This window comes from Parasteatoda tepidariorum, chromosome 1 (genome assembly GCF_982258835.1).
Source record: "Parasteatoda tepidariorum strain Cologne lab strain chromosome 1, Ptep-v5.0, whole genome shotgun sequence".
In the NCBI taxonomy this organism is placed as follows: Eukaryota; Metazoa; Arthropoda; class Arachnida; order Araneae; family Theridiidae; genus Parasteatoda; species Parasteatoda tepidariorum.
The window spans coordinates 70,010,519-70,029,678 of NC_141755.1; the positions used below are offsets into that span (position 1 = coordinate 70,010,519).

The following is a 19,160-nucleotide window of genomic DNA, read 5'->3' on the forward strand; positions in this document are numbered from 1 at the left end:
TAAGAATTTTGTAGTTATGTTTAGATTAGACTTGTTTCATACAAACCATCAAATGGTAGGAAGAATTCTTAGAGTTGAAATCCGTTACAGGTATTTAAGTCGACCCTTCCAAATTTGTAATTTAGGGGAGCAAAAAGAGTTCACTTATACACTGGAAAATTACTTCGTAAAAATGTATTTCTAAAATAAATTTCTGTTTTATACTTGTGTTGAAAAAAGGAAAAAAGAGGCATAATAGTAAAAGTTTCATAAAAAAATTGACTCAAATAAAAAACAAAGTTTATTTTTACAAGACATTAAAACTCTTAATTATTGTATTTAAATATCACTGTACAAACTTTACACAAACAAACATCTATATTTACATACAATAATTAATTCTTATAAAGCCTATGGGCCAAATAATTACGTTTGATTCTAGCTGTCTCATCATTAGTTTCATCGTAAATATCTTGGTTCATAAAATCTTCATCCTCTTCTGTGCACTGAAAATAGTCTTTTCTCCGAACGCAAAAATTATGAAGTATGCATGCTGCAAGAACATACATAGGAACTTTGTCAGTCCTATCTATTTCAATATGAGTCAACCTTTTGAAACGATTTTTTAAAGAAGCTAAAGCTTTATTAATTATGCTCCTAGATTCTTTTTGCTTTTCATTAAACTTAATTTGAATGTCATTTAGTTCACCATTATCCGTGTATGGCACCATCACATGCTCCATCAAAGGATAACCAGCATCTCCTAAAATATGATACTCTGTGGGCACATTTCCACTCGTGAGGAACTCATTAGCCTCTGAGTTCAGAAATATTTCAGCATCATGCACAGATCCTGGGTACCCACAAAAGCAATCCCAGAAAATCATCCTGTGATCACAAATTGCTTGTAAATGTACAGAATGGGTTTTCTTTTGATTTACATATATTTCTGGTGCAATTTGTGGACATTTTATAGGAATCTGGGTACCATCGATGGCTCCTATTATTCCTGGAATTCCGGTCATCAATCGAAAGCCTTCTTCTATTACTTGCATTTCATCTAAGGTTGGTATTTTTATTACACTTGATAAATTTTGTATCAGTGACATGCACACTCTCTTCACAACATCACAAACGCTAGATTTGGAGAGATCAAACCTTTCAGCAATCGATCTAAAAAAAGGAAAAAGGTTTGATTAAGTATCACAAAAGCCATTTGACGTAAAATCTTTTTAGAGTAAATTAAAAAATCAAAAAACCAGTTTCCATTATTTTAGATTTAATGAAAAATTATCAGCAGCAGGAAACCATCAATCCGAGGAACCACTGGTAATAACTTCATGGTGGTGTGAGTTGCAAAAAGTGGTCCAAGACCAACGGACATGGGCTACCATTAATTATATTTTTGTTGTAATGACCAAGAAGGTGGAAGATTTGCCACCTTTTTAGGAATGAGAAAAAGTTTGAATCTTAAACTTATTTACCAACTGTGATTTTAAATTACCTTAATATGTATTAAGAGACACAAAATTTCTAGTCATGATGTGCAACTTGTAATAAAATTGTGTATTTTAAAATTTATTAATTGTAACAAGAGTAAAAACTGCTATCACAAATTACGACTTTGTAAAAAAAAAAAGAAAAGAAGATCCCGTAGTGATGTTTGAGAATTCGTATTTTGGGGAACGAAAAAAAAAAAAGAACATGGAAAAATAGCATAAAAGAGAAAGCATCAGATAAAGCATTGAGAAAAAACAATAATTTGAATACAATCAATTATCATTTCAAAAATTTATTATTAATCAAGGATTAATTTGAAATTCTTGTAAAATACTTCATGGTTAAATTAAGCTTTCACATTTCACCCTTTTTAACTAAATGATTAAGGACTCCTATAAGTGTTTAAAAACTAGTATTACCAGTTTGTTGAAGATGATTATTATTCATGAAATTCCATGTTGTAGATACAATCTACGATTCTTTTGCTATGTGGCTTTTGGAATTAGAAAATATTTATATTGGTTGAAATCCATTTTTGATGGCTATATTAATTTATCATTGTAATAAATTTATTATAAAAATATCATATCTGAAATGCTGCAGAACAATCACTAATTTAAATCAGGCTCACTTAAAAAAGACAATTTATTTTATAAATTTATAATTGTTATTTTGAATGCTATTAATAGGAACAGGCCATAGGAGTAAAAAGCCACTACAACCTGCCTGATTAAATACCAATTAATAAGAGATTATTATGCGATGCTTTATCGAAAATGAACAAAAGTCCAGTAAATCGCACAAAAACTTGGCATAAAAATAAACCCAAAATCTTTATGAAGTTGGGGAAAAAAAAGGATTAAAAAAAAGTTTTTTTTTATATCAGATTATCACGACATTTAATAATAATTAGTTATACATTAACTTTAAATTAAAAGTTAGTTACATTTAGTGAGAAAAAAAAATAACAGAAATACATTCACTCCTTATGAAATTAAATAAAACTTAATTAACTGATTTATTTATTTAGAAAAGGATTAGGAATGATTAAAAATGAATATAAATTCATGTAAATAAGGAAACCAACACTGGCCTGACACTTATAAATCACAAAAATTTTCTAAATTCCAATTCAGTTATTACTTTTAACTTACCATACATTGTGGTATAATAGTAAGTCATAAAAAAATATTATTTAAAAAAAAAAACACTTCATCATTTTTATTAATTTCAACTTAATCCAAGATCGAATTGTTACTCTACGTATTATCATACGACGATAATTTAAACAATAGTTTCCTAAAAATAAAAAATATTAAATTACATTTGGTATAAAATTCATATCATTTTTATACACAGCATAATCACTATTGTGTCAGTTATGAATGGTAATCTGGATTTTTTTCTCATAAAAGTTATAGTGATGGATTGGTGCCCCTGGTAAAATATAATTAAAAATATTCCTTAAACTAATACCATATATCATTCACCAACATTTATTGTTAATAAACAATAAATTTTTCTTTGCACAAAAATGTTGTCAATTGAAAATTTTTTGTGTCATCTTGATATATTAAAAACAGTTTTGTTTACTTAGAGTATTTTGTTGATTGTGAAAAAGAAGATCACATTCAAGAAATAGTTTTATATAAAACTTTTTTGAATGTTAACAATAATGGAAAATACAACAAAAGTTTGAGTTAGGATTAGTGATAACAGTTTTGATTGCTTTTAATGAATGTTCGAACTTGTTTAAGAACTATAAAAAGTTGAAGTAAATATTTTAGAAATATTTGGTAGATTAAGCAAAAGTATTAATAAAATTAACGTTTTCTTTGAAGGTCCAGTTACAAAAGTGTCAGCTCATTAATTTTGCATGGTTTTATCTTTCCAAAAATAGTTTTCTTGGCGATATCGGTCAAATTAATCACCAAGTTTTGGTGACTTTCAGGCACGGGCTCCATGAGATACGGAAAAAATAATTATTATAAAAGATTAACTCAAACAGTTTAACTTCTAGCCCCTTTCCTTTAGACAAACCCCTCAAGTTTAAACGTAAAAACAAATCAGAAATAGCAACTCAGGAATATATTTGTTTCTCAATCTGTCACACCAATTACAATCACCTAGGAAACAAATGGATTTTAAATTAGCAAATTAATTTAAAAAAATATGCAAGTTTGGATGGGAAGGTTTCCATAATGTTATGTGCACACACATAATCTAGTAAAAAAAACAGGCAAAATCTTAATAATTCAATATGTTAATATCTTTAAAACAAGAAAATAAATTTCCAAAATTTGAGAAAGTCAATGATATATACTTAATAGTGTCGCGTGTTGAAAGCATCCATAAAGCACATAAAATCATTTTTCTCGGACAAATTGTTGGTCGGCCCATTGTTTTTTGAAAAGTATGTCCTATCTTTTCATAAAGAGCATTAAACGTTTCCCTCGTCATTCGGTAATAGTTCTTAAATTCCTGTTCATTGTAAAGAGGAACAATATAATCTACATAAAGCTGACTATGACCAGATGGAGTATTAACTTTAGCAGTGTCTATCAGAAATTCTTCTGAAATTATTGATAAAAGTTCTCGTTCCTCTTCTTCATCATCAGATAAATAATCCAAAGCCAGATTAGCAATAGTCATAACCAATTTTCCTTTTTTAGACATAATGTCGTTCGTTATTGCTTATTGGAAAATAATTTCCAGGGACGGTTTCAACGGAATAAACAACAGCATGCAAAACTCATCATTCTGTTTCCATTAGGCAGAAAAGTTTTAAATGTTTAACAGGGAAATTCATAATTTGTATAGGGAAATTATCAATGAAAATCGGTTTAATAATATTTTATATACTTTTCAGTGACAAAAAAAATACTATAAAATAATAATCAATAGATTAAAATAACTTTTTATTAAAATAGATACGAAATTACTAATTTTACATCAGTTTTAATTTTTTAGATAGGGAAAAAGAGGGAAAGTTCAAAATATTTAGGGATAAAGTTGATATCTAAAATTGAAATAGTTTTTATTTGGCAACGCCTCGCTGATGAATCAGAAGATATTCCGACATTTCAGATTTCATTTTAGAACGAGTTTGTTCAATTCATGTGGTATGTTTCTGATAAATTTTTTCAATTTCACCTCTACCTTTTTTTCAATGCATTTTAAAATTGTATTGTTTTACATATAATTCTAAGTATTTAGCAATTAGCGCCATAATTTATCCGTTCGAGAAGTCATTGATTAAGTGCGCAGTTAGGCTAAAGGAAAAACAAGTTTGTTCCGCTTAAAAAGTTTTTCAGTTTATGAACCGAACTTTTTAAATTCATCTAATTTTTAAAGTCAAAACATAAGAAACATGATAATTTCATCAAGTTTGAATGACTAGTTTTTGCATCATAAATATTGAATTATGTAATTATCAAAAATATTTTTTCGCTAGTTAGTCCTAACTTGAACCGAATTTATATTGAGCAATAACACTATTTTTAAAACGTTTTTGAGCATTTAAAAAACTAAATAGATAATTAAGAATGATCTTATAAATAACTGACCTGTATTTGAATTTATTACGTCAATTGAAACTTTGTGAAATGTTGCATATTTTAGTAGATTATGTTATAAAAATACGTATTTATTAATGTTTATTTGCAATAAAATAACTGGCGGGCAAAATTACAGATCGAATTATTTTTAAGGTTTCGCTTAAATTTTCTTAAAATATGATTTTAGCACGCCCCAGAAAACAATGGTCAAAACAATAAAAAATTGTCTAATAATGCTAAGAAAGGTTGTAAATATTAATCTTAAAATACTAGACATTTTGCATTTTCTTTTATTTCAATACACCAGAATGCAGCTTTATTTAACCAATGTGTGTTCTACTCATTTATGTGCATTTTTAAAAGGACTGTATTTTTAATAAATAAATAATTACAAATATTTTTATGTAGAAAAAAGCTAACAAATGAAATATCTGAGCTAAATTTTTTGTTCAGTAGAATTCTCTAAGGAAATTAATGACGAAAAATGAAAGTGTCATGTTATTGCCTGCCTGAAATGTCTTATCTTTACCCTTACTTTTTTTGTCTGGGTATAAATATCTAATTTTCCCTTACATGATATTTTTTTTCTTTTCTGCAATACTTTGGGATTGGGAGTAACTTGTGCTGATTTATGTAAAATGCTAGATAATGTTGGAAATATGGTGAAATAAGTGAAGCAGAGAAAATGATGTACAGAAAATTTGGCTGACATGAATTAACACAGAAAAATGATGTTCTGTGCTAGCAGAAGGATATCTTTGATATATAGGTACATGTCACTTAAAAAAAACCGAAATACAACTGACCCTTTTTTAGGTTCAACAAGAAACATGTTAAGGGTTTTATTTAAGGAAAAATTTGGAACCTGCAGACATTACTAAGTGTGATCATCATCTTTAGTACCAAGCAATTGAAAAAAACATAGTAAGTGCATCACAAAAGATTTGCACTGTATTTTATCAATTGCTCAGCATTGTTATACGCTGTATAAATCTGTTATCTTCTTGAAAACTAAAGCCCTGGTCAATATACATACTTGCTAATAGTGTAATCAATAATTAGTTAATATTGTATCCATGCAGTGCATATTAACTTTTGCTTTTGGTTCTTTTTAATATTTTTAATCCTTTAATTGTTGATCTCTTACTCTGCTTGTGGTACATTTAGTTTGGGGATATTTCCATATCTTGATTTGTTGCGCCAACTGCAGTCGCCAAGGTGCCAAATAGATTTTAAACTTGAAAATTTAAAAAAAAAATTTTAGATGTTTGCCCAGGGGTGGCGTTGAATTATACATTTCGAGTTGGTCACTTTTTGTGATGTCTTTTTTTAGTTTCTCCCGGGCCGCTACCCGGAAGTTGCCAAGACTTGATGATTATTCTGCCACAGATCAGGATACGGAAATCTCCCCTTTACTTTTCTTTCTTGTTAAGAAAATCAAATTTTCTACATGCTCTGTGATGGGGATATTGTATAACCATCCGTAGGAATGTTAACGATAATGGGAATTACAACAAAAGTTTGAGCTATGATTAGTGATAATAGTTTTGATTGTTTTCAATGAATGTTAGGAGAACTTATACGCAAATATAAAAATTTAAAGTAAATATTTTAGAAATATTTAGTAAATTAAGCAAAAGTACATATTAATAAAGTAAGAAACATTTTCGGTGAAGATCCAGTTAACAAAAGCGTCAGCTCTGAAGATATTGTTTTGCCTATAAAGCTTAAAAACATGAAAAAGGTCTAATTATACTACAAAAATCAGACTTATAGTAAGGTATAGTATGCTGTATGTTTTTGTGCCATAATTTGTAGTTTATTCATATTGTATAGCTTTTTTCATAATATGTACAAATAATGCCTTTTCTTCTAAATTTTGCTTACCTCCAGAACAGTAATTTCATGTTAATCATTTTATTGATTTTTTAAGTTATTTAAATATCAGCTCAAGTCACAAAGTTTAAATTCGTAAGAATGGCTTTGGTTCATCTGGTATAAAACACATCTAAGGGTGATAACTTTAATTCAAATGTCGTGATGATGGCATATTAAAAATATCAGAATTAAAAAATCTGTGTGAAAAAATTAGATGAAAGGAAAACCATGTGAAATCATAAAATAAAAAAAACTATCATCAAACGATGTAAAATGATGCTGGAATTATCACAAATCAAACATGACTGAAAGTGATAGCTCAGATTTAAAAGTCACATGTTGTAGCAACATTTTAAATATATTGGGGTTCGTGTGAAAAGCCATAATGATGAGGCTGAAAAAACTAATGAAAAGACACATTGATGTTTCAAAAAAATTAGAATTAAAGATAATGATTTCTAAAGCTAAATCTTTCTCATTGAGAATTTTCCTAAAAAATAATTTTTATAGCAAAAATCTGCCATTAAAAACAAAATTGTTATTGACCCCTGATAGCATAGAAATACCCTAACCTAACATCATTTTTCTCAGACGAAATATGTAAATTACCTATTTCCTTTGTAAAAGTGTGGATTGAGTTTTATCTATGCATGTTTAATTTTTGGTACATTTTAGTTAGGTTGTTGCAAGTATATCCAATTTATTATTTTTCATTTATGTATGTTTTTTTTTTCATCATAAAACAAAGTAAACATTCTCGCCAATTAAAAAAATTAAAAAAAAAAAAAGCATTGGATTTACTTGCACCTAATAACAGTGAAATACCTAATTTTATTATGAGATATTTTTTCCTTTTTTTTGGTGTTGCCTAATTTCTCTATATTTTTTTAGAGTTAGTTCATTTGAAAAGGCGAAATGGAAACTATAACCATTATAAAAACTTCTGAAAATGGGGAGACTACTACTGAAGAAGCGCAAGTTCAAGAGAGTAAGCATAAACCGTTTGTTAATAATTTCTAGTAACAAAAATCTTAATTTAAGATGTTCAAAATCTATATTGATGCCCAACCATGTAAATGTGTTTCCAAACATGTAAATGTTTTAAAAACATTTTTGACAATTAAGCAGTTGCCATTTATTTTCTTAAAACTACACTGTGTTCCAATCAATAAGTAATTTTGTGCAATTAGTAAGGTTTAACTTGTTATTCTTTACTTAATTTTACTAGTGTTATATTAGTATTATAGAATATATTAGTAATTTGGATACCTTTATTTGCTTATTTTAAAGCTGATATAGATATGCTAATAAAATTTTTTCCAGCTTTTTTTCTCTCCATTTATGCTTGTTTTGAAAATTCGGAACTGATTTCTTATGCAGCTGCCCCTGATGTTGGCAATTTTTTTTTGCCAACTACTTTCGGCGCATTTTTATTGATGCTGCTTTTGTTGGATGCCGAAACATGTAACTGAAATAAAATACTGTAACCCTAATAAATTCAAAGTTCACTTGTATTACCGTCATTTTTTAGCAACACAAAAAATTATTACATAAATAAAAAAGAAACTACAGATTTATGTCAAATAGCATCCCTTAGGTAACAGTTGTGTTACCACTATGCTGTAATTTTTATTAAAAAAATATAGCAATTATACGCGCAAAACTATTATTTAACAACAAACATCCATATAAAAAATTTACAATAATAAACACTTTGAAGTTATTCACTTATAAAAATTTTTTTTCCTTCAAAATACCTTGTAATTATACCAATCTTTAATCATCGTTTTCTACACCCAACTGTAAAAAATTTACTCCAGTCAAATGAAATCTTTTCACATTTAACAAATTTACATCATAATGCAGCAAAGTCAACATTACTGGGCTTTATTCAAAACAAATGCTTCTAATTAAAAATTATAATCTCACACTCAATTGACATACTCAGATTCTGTACATCACTTAAAAATTAATTTGAAAGATTTTAATCATAAACGACCATCAGTGTGATGGATTTCCATGTAAATTTATGCTGGGCAACACACTAAAAATAAACATAGATAATAGTTTTGTGTATTGTTTCAAAGTAAATGTGAAAAATCCACAACTAATCAAAACAATCAGACAATATCCTAAACCTTAAAAGAACGTCAGTGTTTTGAATTCCGGTCAAATTTATACTGGACAATTGCACTTAAATCTTTTTTAATTTAAAAAATGAAGGTATTATGTACCTATGTTTTTTTTTAAGAAGAAAAAGTTTTGTAAAGCAAAAAATTTTTTAACAAAATTTTGTATAAATTTTTTTAGACCAAGCATTTTCTCATGGCTGCTTGAGTTTCTTCCAAAGCCTTGTTCGCAGTGTCAAAGATATTCCGCTCTCCTGAATATAATTAATAGCGACAATTATTGGCGAGCCTTTTAATTTTTATCTAAAAAATCTGCCCTAATTGAAGCATAAAAGAATTAAAATCAATATCTAGATTGATAATGATTATCAGTCCATAGTTATTGCCTGCAATATAAACTGTTATAGTATGCGTCTTAGAATATTAAGATTACCATTGGAAAAACTAATTAATAGCTTCAATAATTTTGGCAATATTTTTTATATGTGATATACAATATGAATCACAATTATAGTTTTATATAATGCAAATATTGGGCATGGTTTAATATCTAATAAAATGTTTCCAACGTCTAAAAAGAAACTTGCCCCAGGTTTTTGATGGATTTCAACAGTTTTTATCACTTCTCCACAGCTTTTTGAAGGTCATGTCTAAAAACCAGTTTTTGATGTGAAAAAACCAACCCTGGCTCCATAGGGGTCTCCCCCATAACTACCACACTGCTTCCAATTTTTACATCACACTTTGCACAAAAATGCACCAAACCTCACATTTGCCGTTATCATCAATGTTGGTGAGAAAAAATACTGAAAAAGTGCAGATGTGTAACAAATCAATACCAAAAATTCAGCATAAAGTTTTTAAAACTGGTGAGCAAATTTAGATTTTTGGTAAAATTTTTGTATGCAGATTATTTACTGAAGGTAATGTTAGATATAAAAAGAAAAGACTGGTAATAAATAACATGCTTTGTTAGTGCAGTGTTGTGAACTTTTTATTTTATTTCAATATCTGTATTTTCTAAGTTATGCCTAGTTTAGGGAAGTAAAAGTTGTAGACTTATAGCAAATCTTTACTTTAAAATTCTTTTGATAGCTACACACTCAAATTCTTATTTCTTCCTAGCTACAAACTTGAACAATGAGGTTATAAGGACTATCACTATTATTGAACCTTCAGAACATGATTATTCTAATGAAGAACATTCTCAGCAGAGTAAGTTCTTTTTAATGAATTTAAGTTAGTGGTAGCTTTTTTGTCCCCAAGTATTGTCTTAAATGTAAAAACAGATATTTTTATTTTACTTTATAAAGTCAATTTTATTAAAGAAAATGTTTGATTGGACTTGAGCAATAAATAAACAAAAGATTAATATAAATCATCATGTTCTATAGGTATTTCTTTTTTAAATGCTGTGTTTATTTTTTCATTGTATATCAATGTAATCAACCAAATGTATGCTTTAAATAAAGTTAATACTATTAATACCAAAAATTTACTGTAATTCTATATTGAATGTAAATTTTACATCGTCAATTCTTTTCCCTCTTTCCATATCTTTTAAAAACATTGTTCTGAGTCTGAGTTTATAGAAAATATTTCCAGCTTATGATTAGGATATAAAATTAATAAGATGGCATTCTTTATAATTATTATGTGTTTATTTTATTATATAATTAAGCTTTCCTTGAATGAAGCACAGTATGAAAAATAGCATTGTCAATTTTTATGTAAATGACAAATATTTCACCCTTACTTATTCATAATCCATCTGTATAAGATTATTGTATTTAAAATTTAAAAAAAAAAAAACTTGTTTTTTACTTTTTATTAATGAAAATAAATCAGTGTAAATTTCTATTATATTCAGCTTAATTGTATACATTTTATAAAATCAAACTATAGAATTCTTCATAAACTCTGTTGATAAAACTCAGTTCACATTCACAATGTAAATGAAAACTCTCATTCTCTTTTCTTCACTTTCTGATATTTTGAATTCTGCTGTAATTCTCTGATTGCTATAAAAGGATTCTAAAGTAAAATTGCTGTAATAGAATATGTTTGCCTGAAGCAAACCACACTTATTTTGTTTTGTTTATTATTTTATATTCATGTATAAAATTACCTATTCTGGGACACTTTGTATGAGTCAAATGATAATAATAGGAAAGCAAAGATCAAGTAGAAAATCTTTATGCTATATTCATAAAATTAGAAGTGATACTGACTTTTTTAATTGACAAATTTTGTAATATTTTCTGAATATTTGTGATTTTTCTAAAACTTAATTAACACATTTGAATTTTAGAGAACTGAAGTTTTGTAAATTTTATAAATAGTTTTTCTACTTAAATGTTCTAATAATTAGTAAAATAAGACTAATTATTTTTATATTGACTTTAAATGCATATTTACGATACACCTGTAAATTTTTAATTAACTTTAAACTATGTGTCATATGGAAAACATTTTATTATCAAGCTTATTGTATATACAAATGTTTAATTTAATTTCAATACAAGTTTTTAAAAACTAATTAGTAGCAAGCTTAAAGACAATCTCTATGTTTAAATTTTCTTTAAAAAAAAAAATAGTACGCTGAAAAGGGGATTTATTGATGAACAACAAAATTTAAAGTTTTTTGTTTGAAATTTTAATCTGAAAATTATGAAAAAATAAACATTTAAATTTGCATTTTTAAATAAAAGATATTTATTTAAAAAAAATAATGGTAAAATTTAATATCACTAAAAAATTCATTACATAAGAAAAATCTTTCTAAAATAAAGGAATCTAATTAAAAATTAAAGTTATATAATTATCAGTCACTTAATAAATCAGAAATGGGCTTTTCATTAAAACAGGTTATTATCAAAGCAACCTTTACTTGAAAAAGTAAAATTAAAAGGCAGAGTTTTTATGGGATGGTTACTTATTTTTATAAGGAGGGCACATTTATAAAGATAAAAGAGCAAGTGAGGCAGGCTGCCTTCTGAAAACACTTAGGTGAAATATGTAAAGATGAAATACATATCATAATAATGACATATTTCCATGTGATTAAAATAAAAATTTTATCTTAGCACTATACGAAAGCTTTCTTCATTATATATCTTCAGTATTAAATACAAAATTTGTCAAACAATTCTGTAATTAAGTTACTGTGCAAAGATTAAATAATTTTAGCAATAAAATAAATTTAATATCTAACAGGTATTGTGAACATATTCATCTTAAAATTACTATTGTAAGGCATATAACATTATAAAAAGTGAGACTTTGATAGTTTATACCTTGGTTAAAACTGCCTAAGTCTGTTACTTATGAAACTTTTGCAAATACTGTTTATGGTTGTTAAATTTTTAAACTTAGATTACTTATAAATTAGGATCTACATTTTTGTATTTGTCTTTGACCTTTATGTGACTAAGAAGAAAAAAAACTTTTTAAAGTTGAGATACGTAGCTTTTACCCCTGTGTTATTTCCGCAAAACTTAAGCTGTGAATTTAGTTTTCTCTCTCTCTCTCTCCCCCCCCCCTCCTTCATGTTTTAATCTACTATACGAGAAAATAAGCTGAGTAATCTTTTTTTGTTAAAAAAATGTTAGTGAATTATATTTTTTTTAAATTTGCATATGTATTATAAAATAGATTTATAATAAGTACGTCTGATAATGTTATGAATCCTGTTAAAATTTTAAAAATTGTTTTAAAATGTATGAATTTTTTTATTTATTATGTTCATTAAGTTTTGTAAATTGTCTATAACTAATTGATGTGTCGGTAAATAAGGGTTATTTGCAAAATTTGCTTTCCAACTCAACAGAACACTTCACTTTAATTGCTAAATTTGTAATCTTTTTTTATTTTTTTCATTATTGTCTTAGCAGAGATAGATCTGTATAGAAAATAAACATTTTAACTTTGTCTGACTTTATAATGACGCTATAACAAATTGGCTTGCATCTAATACTTACAAATTGCAAAGCTCATTCTAGGCAGGGTAAACAGGATGCGGCACACTGCTGCCCTTTTAGTCAAAAGAATCCACTCTGTTGCCTCTAAAGTAAATTAGTGCCCTGATGTAATAGACTCCATACCCTTTCCTCAACCCTTTTTTATTTCCCCCCCCCCCAAACTCTACAATGGATTTCTTAAACTTTTTTTATTTTCAACTATTTTTATTTAGTTTGTCGTTGCTGTCAATACATAGATTTATATGGGAAAGGAAAAATAGCCATCACACCCCCTTGTTGCTTTTGTTTTTGAGAGTTTGCCGTTACTTCCACTATCATTAAATCATAATTTTTTTTTATTATTATTTTTTTTAATATCGGCAGGCACTGAACTTTTGTTCTTTGCCTTAGAAGATGCCACAAGTGTTGCTCATTTATCATTACCCAGTGGGCACCTGTGAACCAAAGTCAAGGAGGCGAGCAACATTACCCACGCCACTCTGCCACAAATACCCATTCATGGGGTGGGCCACATTCATACATTCACACATCAGAAGACAACACAGAGAGAGAGAGAAACTTCCATACCCAGAGCGGTCCCGCAGAGGACTGATCGTTAAGACACAGTTCTCAGCAGATCACCGAAGTCAAGCATCACTGGCTGCGGTCAGTGTGCGGGTGGGTGACCACTTGGATCAGTCTGCGTAGGGACCGAGGGTGTGCGGTATTGGTCCTTGTTAAACTGTGCTACCGTAAAGAGCTCGACTTCGCGCAGGTCTTCGGGCTACCGAGGTGGGGGTGCCATCCCCTCCGCAGAGGATCAAAATTGTGATGGCATGTCTTGTATACGGTCTGGGAAACATCCTGGATCATCCTCCAGGATGTTTCCCAGACCGTCGCCAATAGCCCATTGTGCAGCTCTAGTGCGACGTAAATTAACAACAACTCCATACCCAGAGCGGGATTCGAACCCGCAGCCATTGGCTTCGCAGTCAGGCACGCTAACCACTCAGCCACCTGGTCGGCTAAAATCATAATTATTATTAATCATTTTAAGTATTAAATCATAACTACAGACACTCAAATACATACATTTAATATTTTATAAATATATGCATGCTTTGTAAATAAATTACTAAGCTAATTAGCTCATTTACTCGATATATATGTTAATTTATTAATAAAAATGATGATTGCTTTGATTATTAATAAAAAATATGATTGCTTTGCTACTTTTAGTAAAGTAAAAAAAAAAAAATTTCTTTTACTAATTGACAATGTTTTTTAATAGAACGTGTAAAGCCCATAGAAAGAAATTATTGCCTTTTTAGAATAATAATACCCCTTTTTTAATCTTTTGCACCCTGCCCTTTTTTCTGCCTAGAATGAGCTCTGCAAATTGTATGTGTTTTAAAAGTAATTGCACACTGATTAAACACAGCAAACAAGAGCGCATATCATTTACTATGCTTAGTTTCATTTATATTCAAGCATATCGAATTTAGTTTAAAAGTTAAAAAAGTGTAGCCACTCTGCAAAGTCACATTTGATGTTTAGAGACAACATTAAAAAGTAGTGAAAACTCAAGTGACTACTTTGCTCATGTGTTTCCCTTTTGGAAAATGACAAATAATGTATCAAAATAATTATAGAATCATCTGAGCTATGTAAATCGGAAGCAACTGGAGACTTTTTTCATTTTGTTACTGCCATTTTTCAAAATATTTTCGAAAAATAAAGGATCTGTAATATTTATGTTATACAGAAAACATTTTGCATTTATTTTTTATATTTACATAATTAAAATTAAATTATCAATCCTATCATCCCCATTTGAATTTTATTTTATAATTTCTGCTTTTTGTCTTATCAAAATTATATTGTACTTCTCAGTAAATATTTAATTTTTTTTTTCTATAATTGGATCAAACACAAATCTCTACATGGAAGGGTTAATGATTATCAAATGAAAATAATTGTTCACTATGTAATTTTCACTTGAATGTAATTTCACAGTTTCATGTTTGGCCCGGAGTTTTTTTAGTTTAAGTCCTATTCCTGGAAGCAGTCTAGAATAAATCATTGTTCCTGATTTGTCTTAATTAGCTGACTGTAGGTAGTAATGAAATGTAAAGCATTTACTGCCCCATTGTCCCTGATATGATTTTAGTAAAGTTAAAGCCGTTAACTGTTAATCCAAAGCAAACTGTATTTTTATTTGATGCTTACAAATTAAGTCACATAAAGGTTAAAAAGAAATAAAAATGATTCCTTTACATATGAATGATTTTTTAATTTTTATAGTCGAAATGGAACAATCTGCTGATGAGGCTGTGTCATATGGAACTCCGAAATTAGTACAGTGGAATGAAAATTTGGCTCTTTTGCTTTTAAACACCTACAAAGAGTATGTACAAGAGTTTGCTTCGCCATTCACCAAAAAGAAGACAGTTTGGAAGAAGATTTCTGAAATCTTGAATAATGTGCACGGACTAGGTGTAACTCCGCAACAGTGTGAAAATAAATTTAAAAGTATGACAATAGCTTACAGAAAAGCATGTGAAAATAATAAGAAAACTGTCGCAAGTCATAGAAGTCAAGCATTGTTTAAAGAATTAGATGATTTGTATAGACACAATCCCGTGGTGCACCACATTGGAGTAGCTTCTTCTTCATCGGGGTTTCAATTTCAAAACGATGGTGATTCACAAGCCGAACATCTTCTGAAAACTCTGGTTAAAGGAAAGCCATTTAAAAGGAAAAGGCTGGAAATTCCTGATTGGGTAGGAAAAATTCTGGCAGGCATTGAGAAACGACATGCGGAGCGAATGGAAAAATATGATAGACTAATTTCAGTTTTAGAAAAAATTGCCAACAAACCTTAGGATTCAAACTGTTTAATTAGGGATACTTTAATTTTTAAAAACTCATTTATTTTTGTTGTGTTTCTCATAATTTGCTCAATAATGTTGGCATTGAAGTTATTTTGAAATATGGGTAATTTTGAATAAACTAGGCCAACTTAGGAAATTTGTCACATGATTGTCAACAATAAATATAGTGAGTGAAATGTCTTATTCTATTTCCAAAAAAAAAGAAGCTATTTTTGAAATATTGTTCTGATTTTAGTGAGTTTGAATTTGATTATACAAAAAGTGTTAAAAATAAATATTTTATTCATAGTCTCTATTTTTATGAATTCAGCTAATTTATTTGTATTAGCTAAGTGTATTTTATTTTTAAAAAAAATAGTTGAAAATAAATATTTTGAAACTCATATTTCTTTCTTTTCTTATAAAGCATTCAATGTTTGTAATTTAATATCATATGATAATATAATTATTTGTACTGCATCAGTTTTAAATGAGACTCTTAACAATTTAAAAAAAAGATCTAGCTGTTCAATTCCAATCAAACAATTTTCATAATAGAGTTTGAATGATGATTATTTTTATGCATTTACTGTGTTATTTTTGGTTTATATTTTAACGTTTCAGGAGTAGGTGTTAAATAAGTAATTGGTCCATTATTTTACAAACAAAAAAAAAGGCAATGAGTACTATAAAAGTTCTTCAAGCTTTTGTCCTTTCTATTTTTACGAAATTAATTAGTAAAAAAAATTTTTATTGTGCAACCATTTCTAAGGTGTGAAATAATGTCAACGAATTCTGTAACAGGTAATCTACAGCAGACTTTCTCTGCAGATTGCTTGTTTTCAAACTCATTTATTCAACTCTGTGTGCATGCTGTCAAAGGGTTTAAAAAATTTCTGGAATATTTTTGACCATTAATTTTGAAAATTACTAAAAAAGGGCTTAAAAACTGTCAGAGAGTTGAATAAATTATTTTCTCTACATTTATGTGTTACTAATATTGAAATAAAACATGTACCTGACTTTAATTTAAGAGTACCACTATAATTATTTTTGTTTTGGTATATTAAATGCTACTATTTTGTGTTTATAATCATTTGATTTGCCTACAAATAAAGATGTATTTGACTTATGATCATTATATTAATATGAAATGTAAATATGTACTTTTCAACAACATGTATAAATAAATACTTTTTCTCACTTTATTTTCCTATTAATCAGACTATACTAGACTATTTTATTTACCTACATATTAACTTGTTTGTTAATAGAATCTTCTAACAGTTCTAATGGTTTTCAAAAGTTTTTTGTTCCAAAGCCACTTTAGCTTATTTTTTCGACTTTCCTGTTTTAATTGAATTTATCCTAATAAATTGTAGTATTATTAATTTAGCTTTCTGTTTACTATTAAGACATCTTTCAGGAAATTATCATTGAATTTTTTCCTTCTAAGTTATCAATATAAGAAATACAGTATTAATTCCTTGGTGTTTATTGCAGAATCAGCTGAAAATTTAGCTGCATCAATAGAATGTATCCTACTTTATTTATTTTTAACTTAGAACCTTCATAACTTTATCATAGCTTTTTGTAAAGGCGTTTTATTGGGTTAATAATTTTGAAACAAACATTTGCAATTTAATAGAAACTCAGAATTAAGGTCTTTTTCGTCCAAAACTAATCTTTAATTTGTAATTTAAGTTTTTTTTTTCTTTTCCTTTTGTTAAAAGAACATCACATAAATTTGTTTTTTAACAATATTTATTTTCAAAAGAAAAAAAAAGAGAACCATTTTTGAACAAAAGTTAACATGAATTTTTATTATATTTCAAAAAAGTAAATTGCTTTTACCTGAATTAGTAACTTATTTTGCCAACATTCTCATTTTAAGAACACGGAACAACAATTTTTGAATAGTTAGGAAGCATATTGTGCATCTCCCCTTATATGTTAAAGAAAAATACCTACTTTATTTGCTGTATTTTCCAATATAGAATTGTATGAATTATTATTAATTTCTTTATAAAATTACTCAAAAAATAAATAAATTACAATAATAATTATAACTTGCGCTTAACAGCACCAAATTGTGTAGCAAATATTCCAAATGATTATTTTATTTATAAAGTTATTTAAAATTACTCTGGAAAAAAAATTACTCGTTGCACTTAACAGCATAAAATTGTGTGGTAGTATTAAAAATGATTATTTTGTTGCTAATTTCTTTATGAAGTTGTACAAAAATATTCTAAAATCAATTAAAATTGCTATTCAGACTGTTCTTAAACATCGAATCATGTCCCTGTCTTTTTGAAAGTTTCTAACAATGACAAGATGTATTGATAAAAGCAAAACATTTTCCCCGACTTAATATTTTGTTTTCCATTTAGACAACTTGTAACACTTATTTTCAATCTTATAGTTAGACACATGGAACATCAATCGGATAGCAATTGGGAAACTCCACGCTTGGTGCACTGGAACGAAAGCGCAGCTCTGTTGCTTTTAAGTATATACAGAGATAACATACAAGAATTTGCTTCCCCCTTCACCAAGAAAAAGGTAGTGTGGCAGAAAATTGCTGATTTAATGAACAGCTCTCACGGATATGGTGTTACGGACTTGCAGTGCGAGAACAAGATTAAGAGTTTGACGGTGGCTTACAAGAAAGCACTCGATTCCAACTCCAATCATGTTGCTAGGAGCCAAGCTGTGTTTAAGGAAATGGAGGAGATATTCGGTCGAAATCCCACTATGCACCGTTTCGCTGGAGAAGAAGAGTTGCCTCCTCGGTACAAGAAAAAAAGAAAAATTGACATTCCAGAATGGGCATCGCGAATGCTGGATGGTGCTGATGAAAGGCATAAGAAGAAAATGGAAAAATATGATAAAATTATAGCCCTTTTGGATAGAACATTGGCATCAGACAAATGACTAATAATAAATCCTTTTTCTTAACTTATCCAGTCATTCCTGCAAAATGAACAGCTGAATTTTGTCTAGAGATTTTTAATGCTTTTTTTTTAAAGAGAAAAGTGAAGCATTGAAAAAACATAAAGATACCTTTTAAATGTTCAGCGAGAAACTTTTAATCATAAGGATTCATGATTGGAATCATCATAATTCATGATTGAATAATATGACTTATTTGGCTTAAAACTTTCAGTTTATATTTTGTGTTTTCTATTTTGCCAATGTAATTAAAATGTATAAAGCTAGTACTTGTTTTGAAACCTAGTAAATAGCAGCTAGTACTTGTTTTGAGCCCTAGTACTTGTTTTG

The 19,160-nt window shown here is 28.2% G+C and overlaps 2 protein-coding genes across 15 annotated transcripts; one reads left to right on the forward strand and one right to left on the reverse strand.

Moving 5' to 3' along the window:
• Positions 1–262: 262 nt before the first annotated feature.
• On the reverse strand, positions 263–4,263 carry LOC107453258 (uncharacterized). Its single transcript, XM_016070016.5, has 2 exons — positions 3,803–4,263; positions 263–1,152 (listed from the first exon to the last, which is right to left on the reverse strand). The coding sequence occupies exons 1-2, from the start codon at positions 4,153–4,155 to the stop codon at positions 375–377; spliced, it is 1,131 nt and encodes a 376-aa protein (XP_015925502.2). The 5' UTR covers positions 4,156–4,263; the 3' UTR covers positions 263–374.
• A 200-nt stretch (positions 4,264–4,463) lies between these two features.
• LOC107453246 (uncharacterized) lies at positions 4,464–19,137 on the forward strand. Of its 14 annotated transcripts, none has more exons than XM_087166059.1 (5): positions 4,528–4,601; positions 5,853–5,960; positions 7,806–7,902; positions 10,169–10,258; positions 18,301–19,137. In XM_087166059.1, the coding sequence occupies exons 3-5, from the start codon at positions 7,830–7,832 to the stop codon at positions 18,810–18,812; spliced, it is 675 nt and encodes a 224-aa protein (XP_087022185.1). In that variant the 5' UTR covers positions 4,528–4,601; positions 5,853–5,960; positions 7,806–7,829; the 3' UTR covers positions 18,813–19,137. The 14 variants fall into 14 exon arrangements, with proteins under 14 accessions (XP_015925486.1, XP_015925485.1, XP_071035769.1 ...); XM_087166038.1 differs by lacking the exon at positions 18,301–19,137 and adding an exon at positions 15,307–17,083 and having other exon boundaries at positions 4,583–4,601; XM_071179667.2 differs by lacking the exon at positions 4,528–4,601 and adding an exon at positions 4,724–4,905.
• Positions 19,138–19,160: the final 23 nt, after the last annotated feature.

What these genes read in the sequence shown, in the direction of transcription:
- LOC107453258 (XM_016070016.5), bottom strand. Translation starts at nt 4,155, where the DNA reads ATGTCTAAAAAAGGAAAATTGGTTATGACTATTGCTAATCTGGCTTTG. An exon ending in TCAACACGCGACACTATTAA is followed by an intron (nt 1,153 to 3,802) that starts GTATATATCATT and finishes TCCTTTTTTTAG; the next exon opens with ATCGATTGCTGAAAGGTTTG.
- LOC107453246 (XM_016069999.4), top strand. Translation starts at nt 7,830, where the DNA reads ATGGAAACTATAACCATTATAAAAACTTCTGAAAATGGGGAGACTACT. An exon ending in AGAAGCGCAAGTTCAAGAGA is followed by an intron (nt 7,903 to 10,168) that starts GTAAGCATAAAC and finishes ATTTCTTCCTAG; the next exon opens with CTACAAACTTGAACAATGAG. An exon ending in TGAAGAACATTCTCAGCAGA is followed by an intron (nt 10,259 to 15,306) that starts GTAAGTTCTTTT and finishes TAATTTTTATAG; the next exon opens with TCGAAATGGAACAATCTGCT.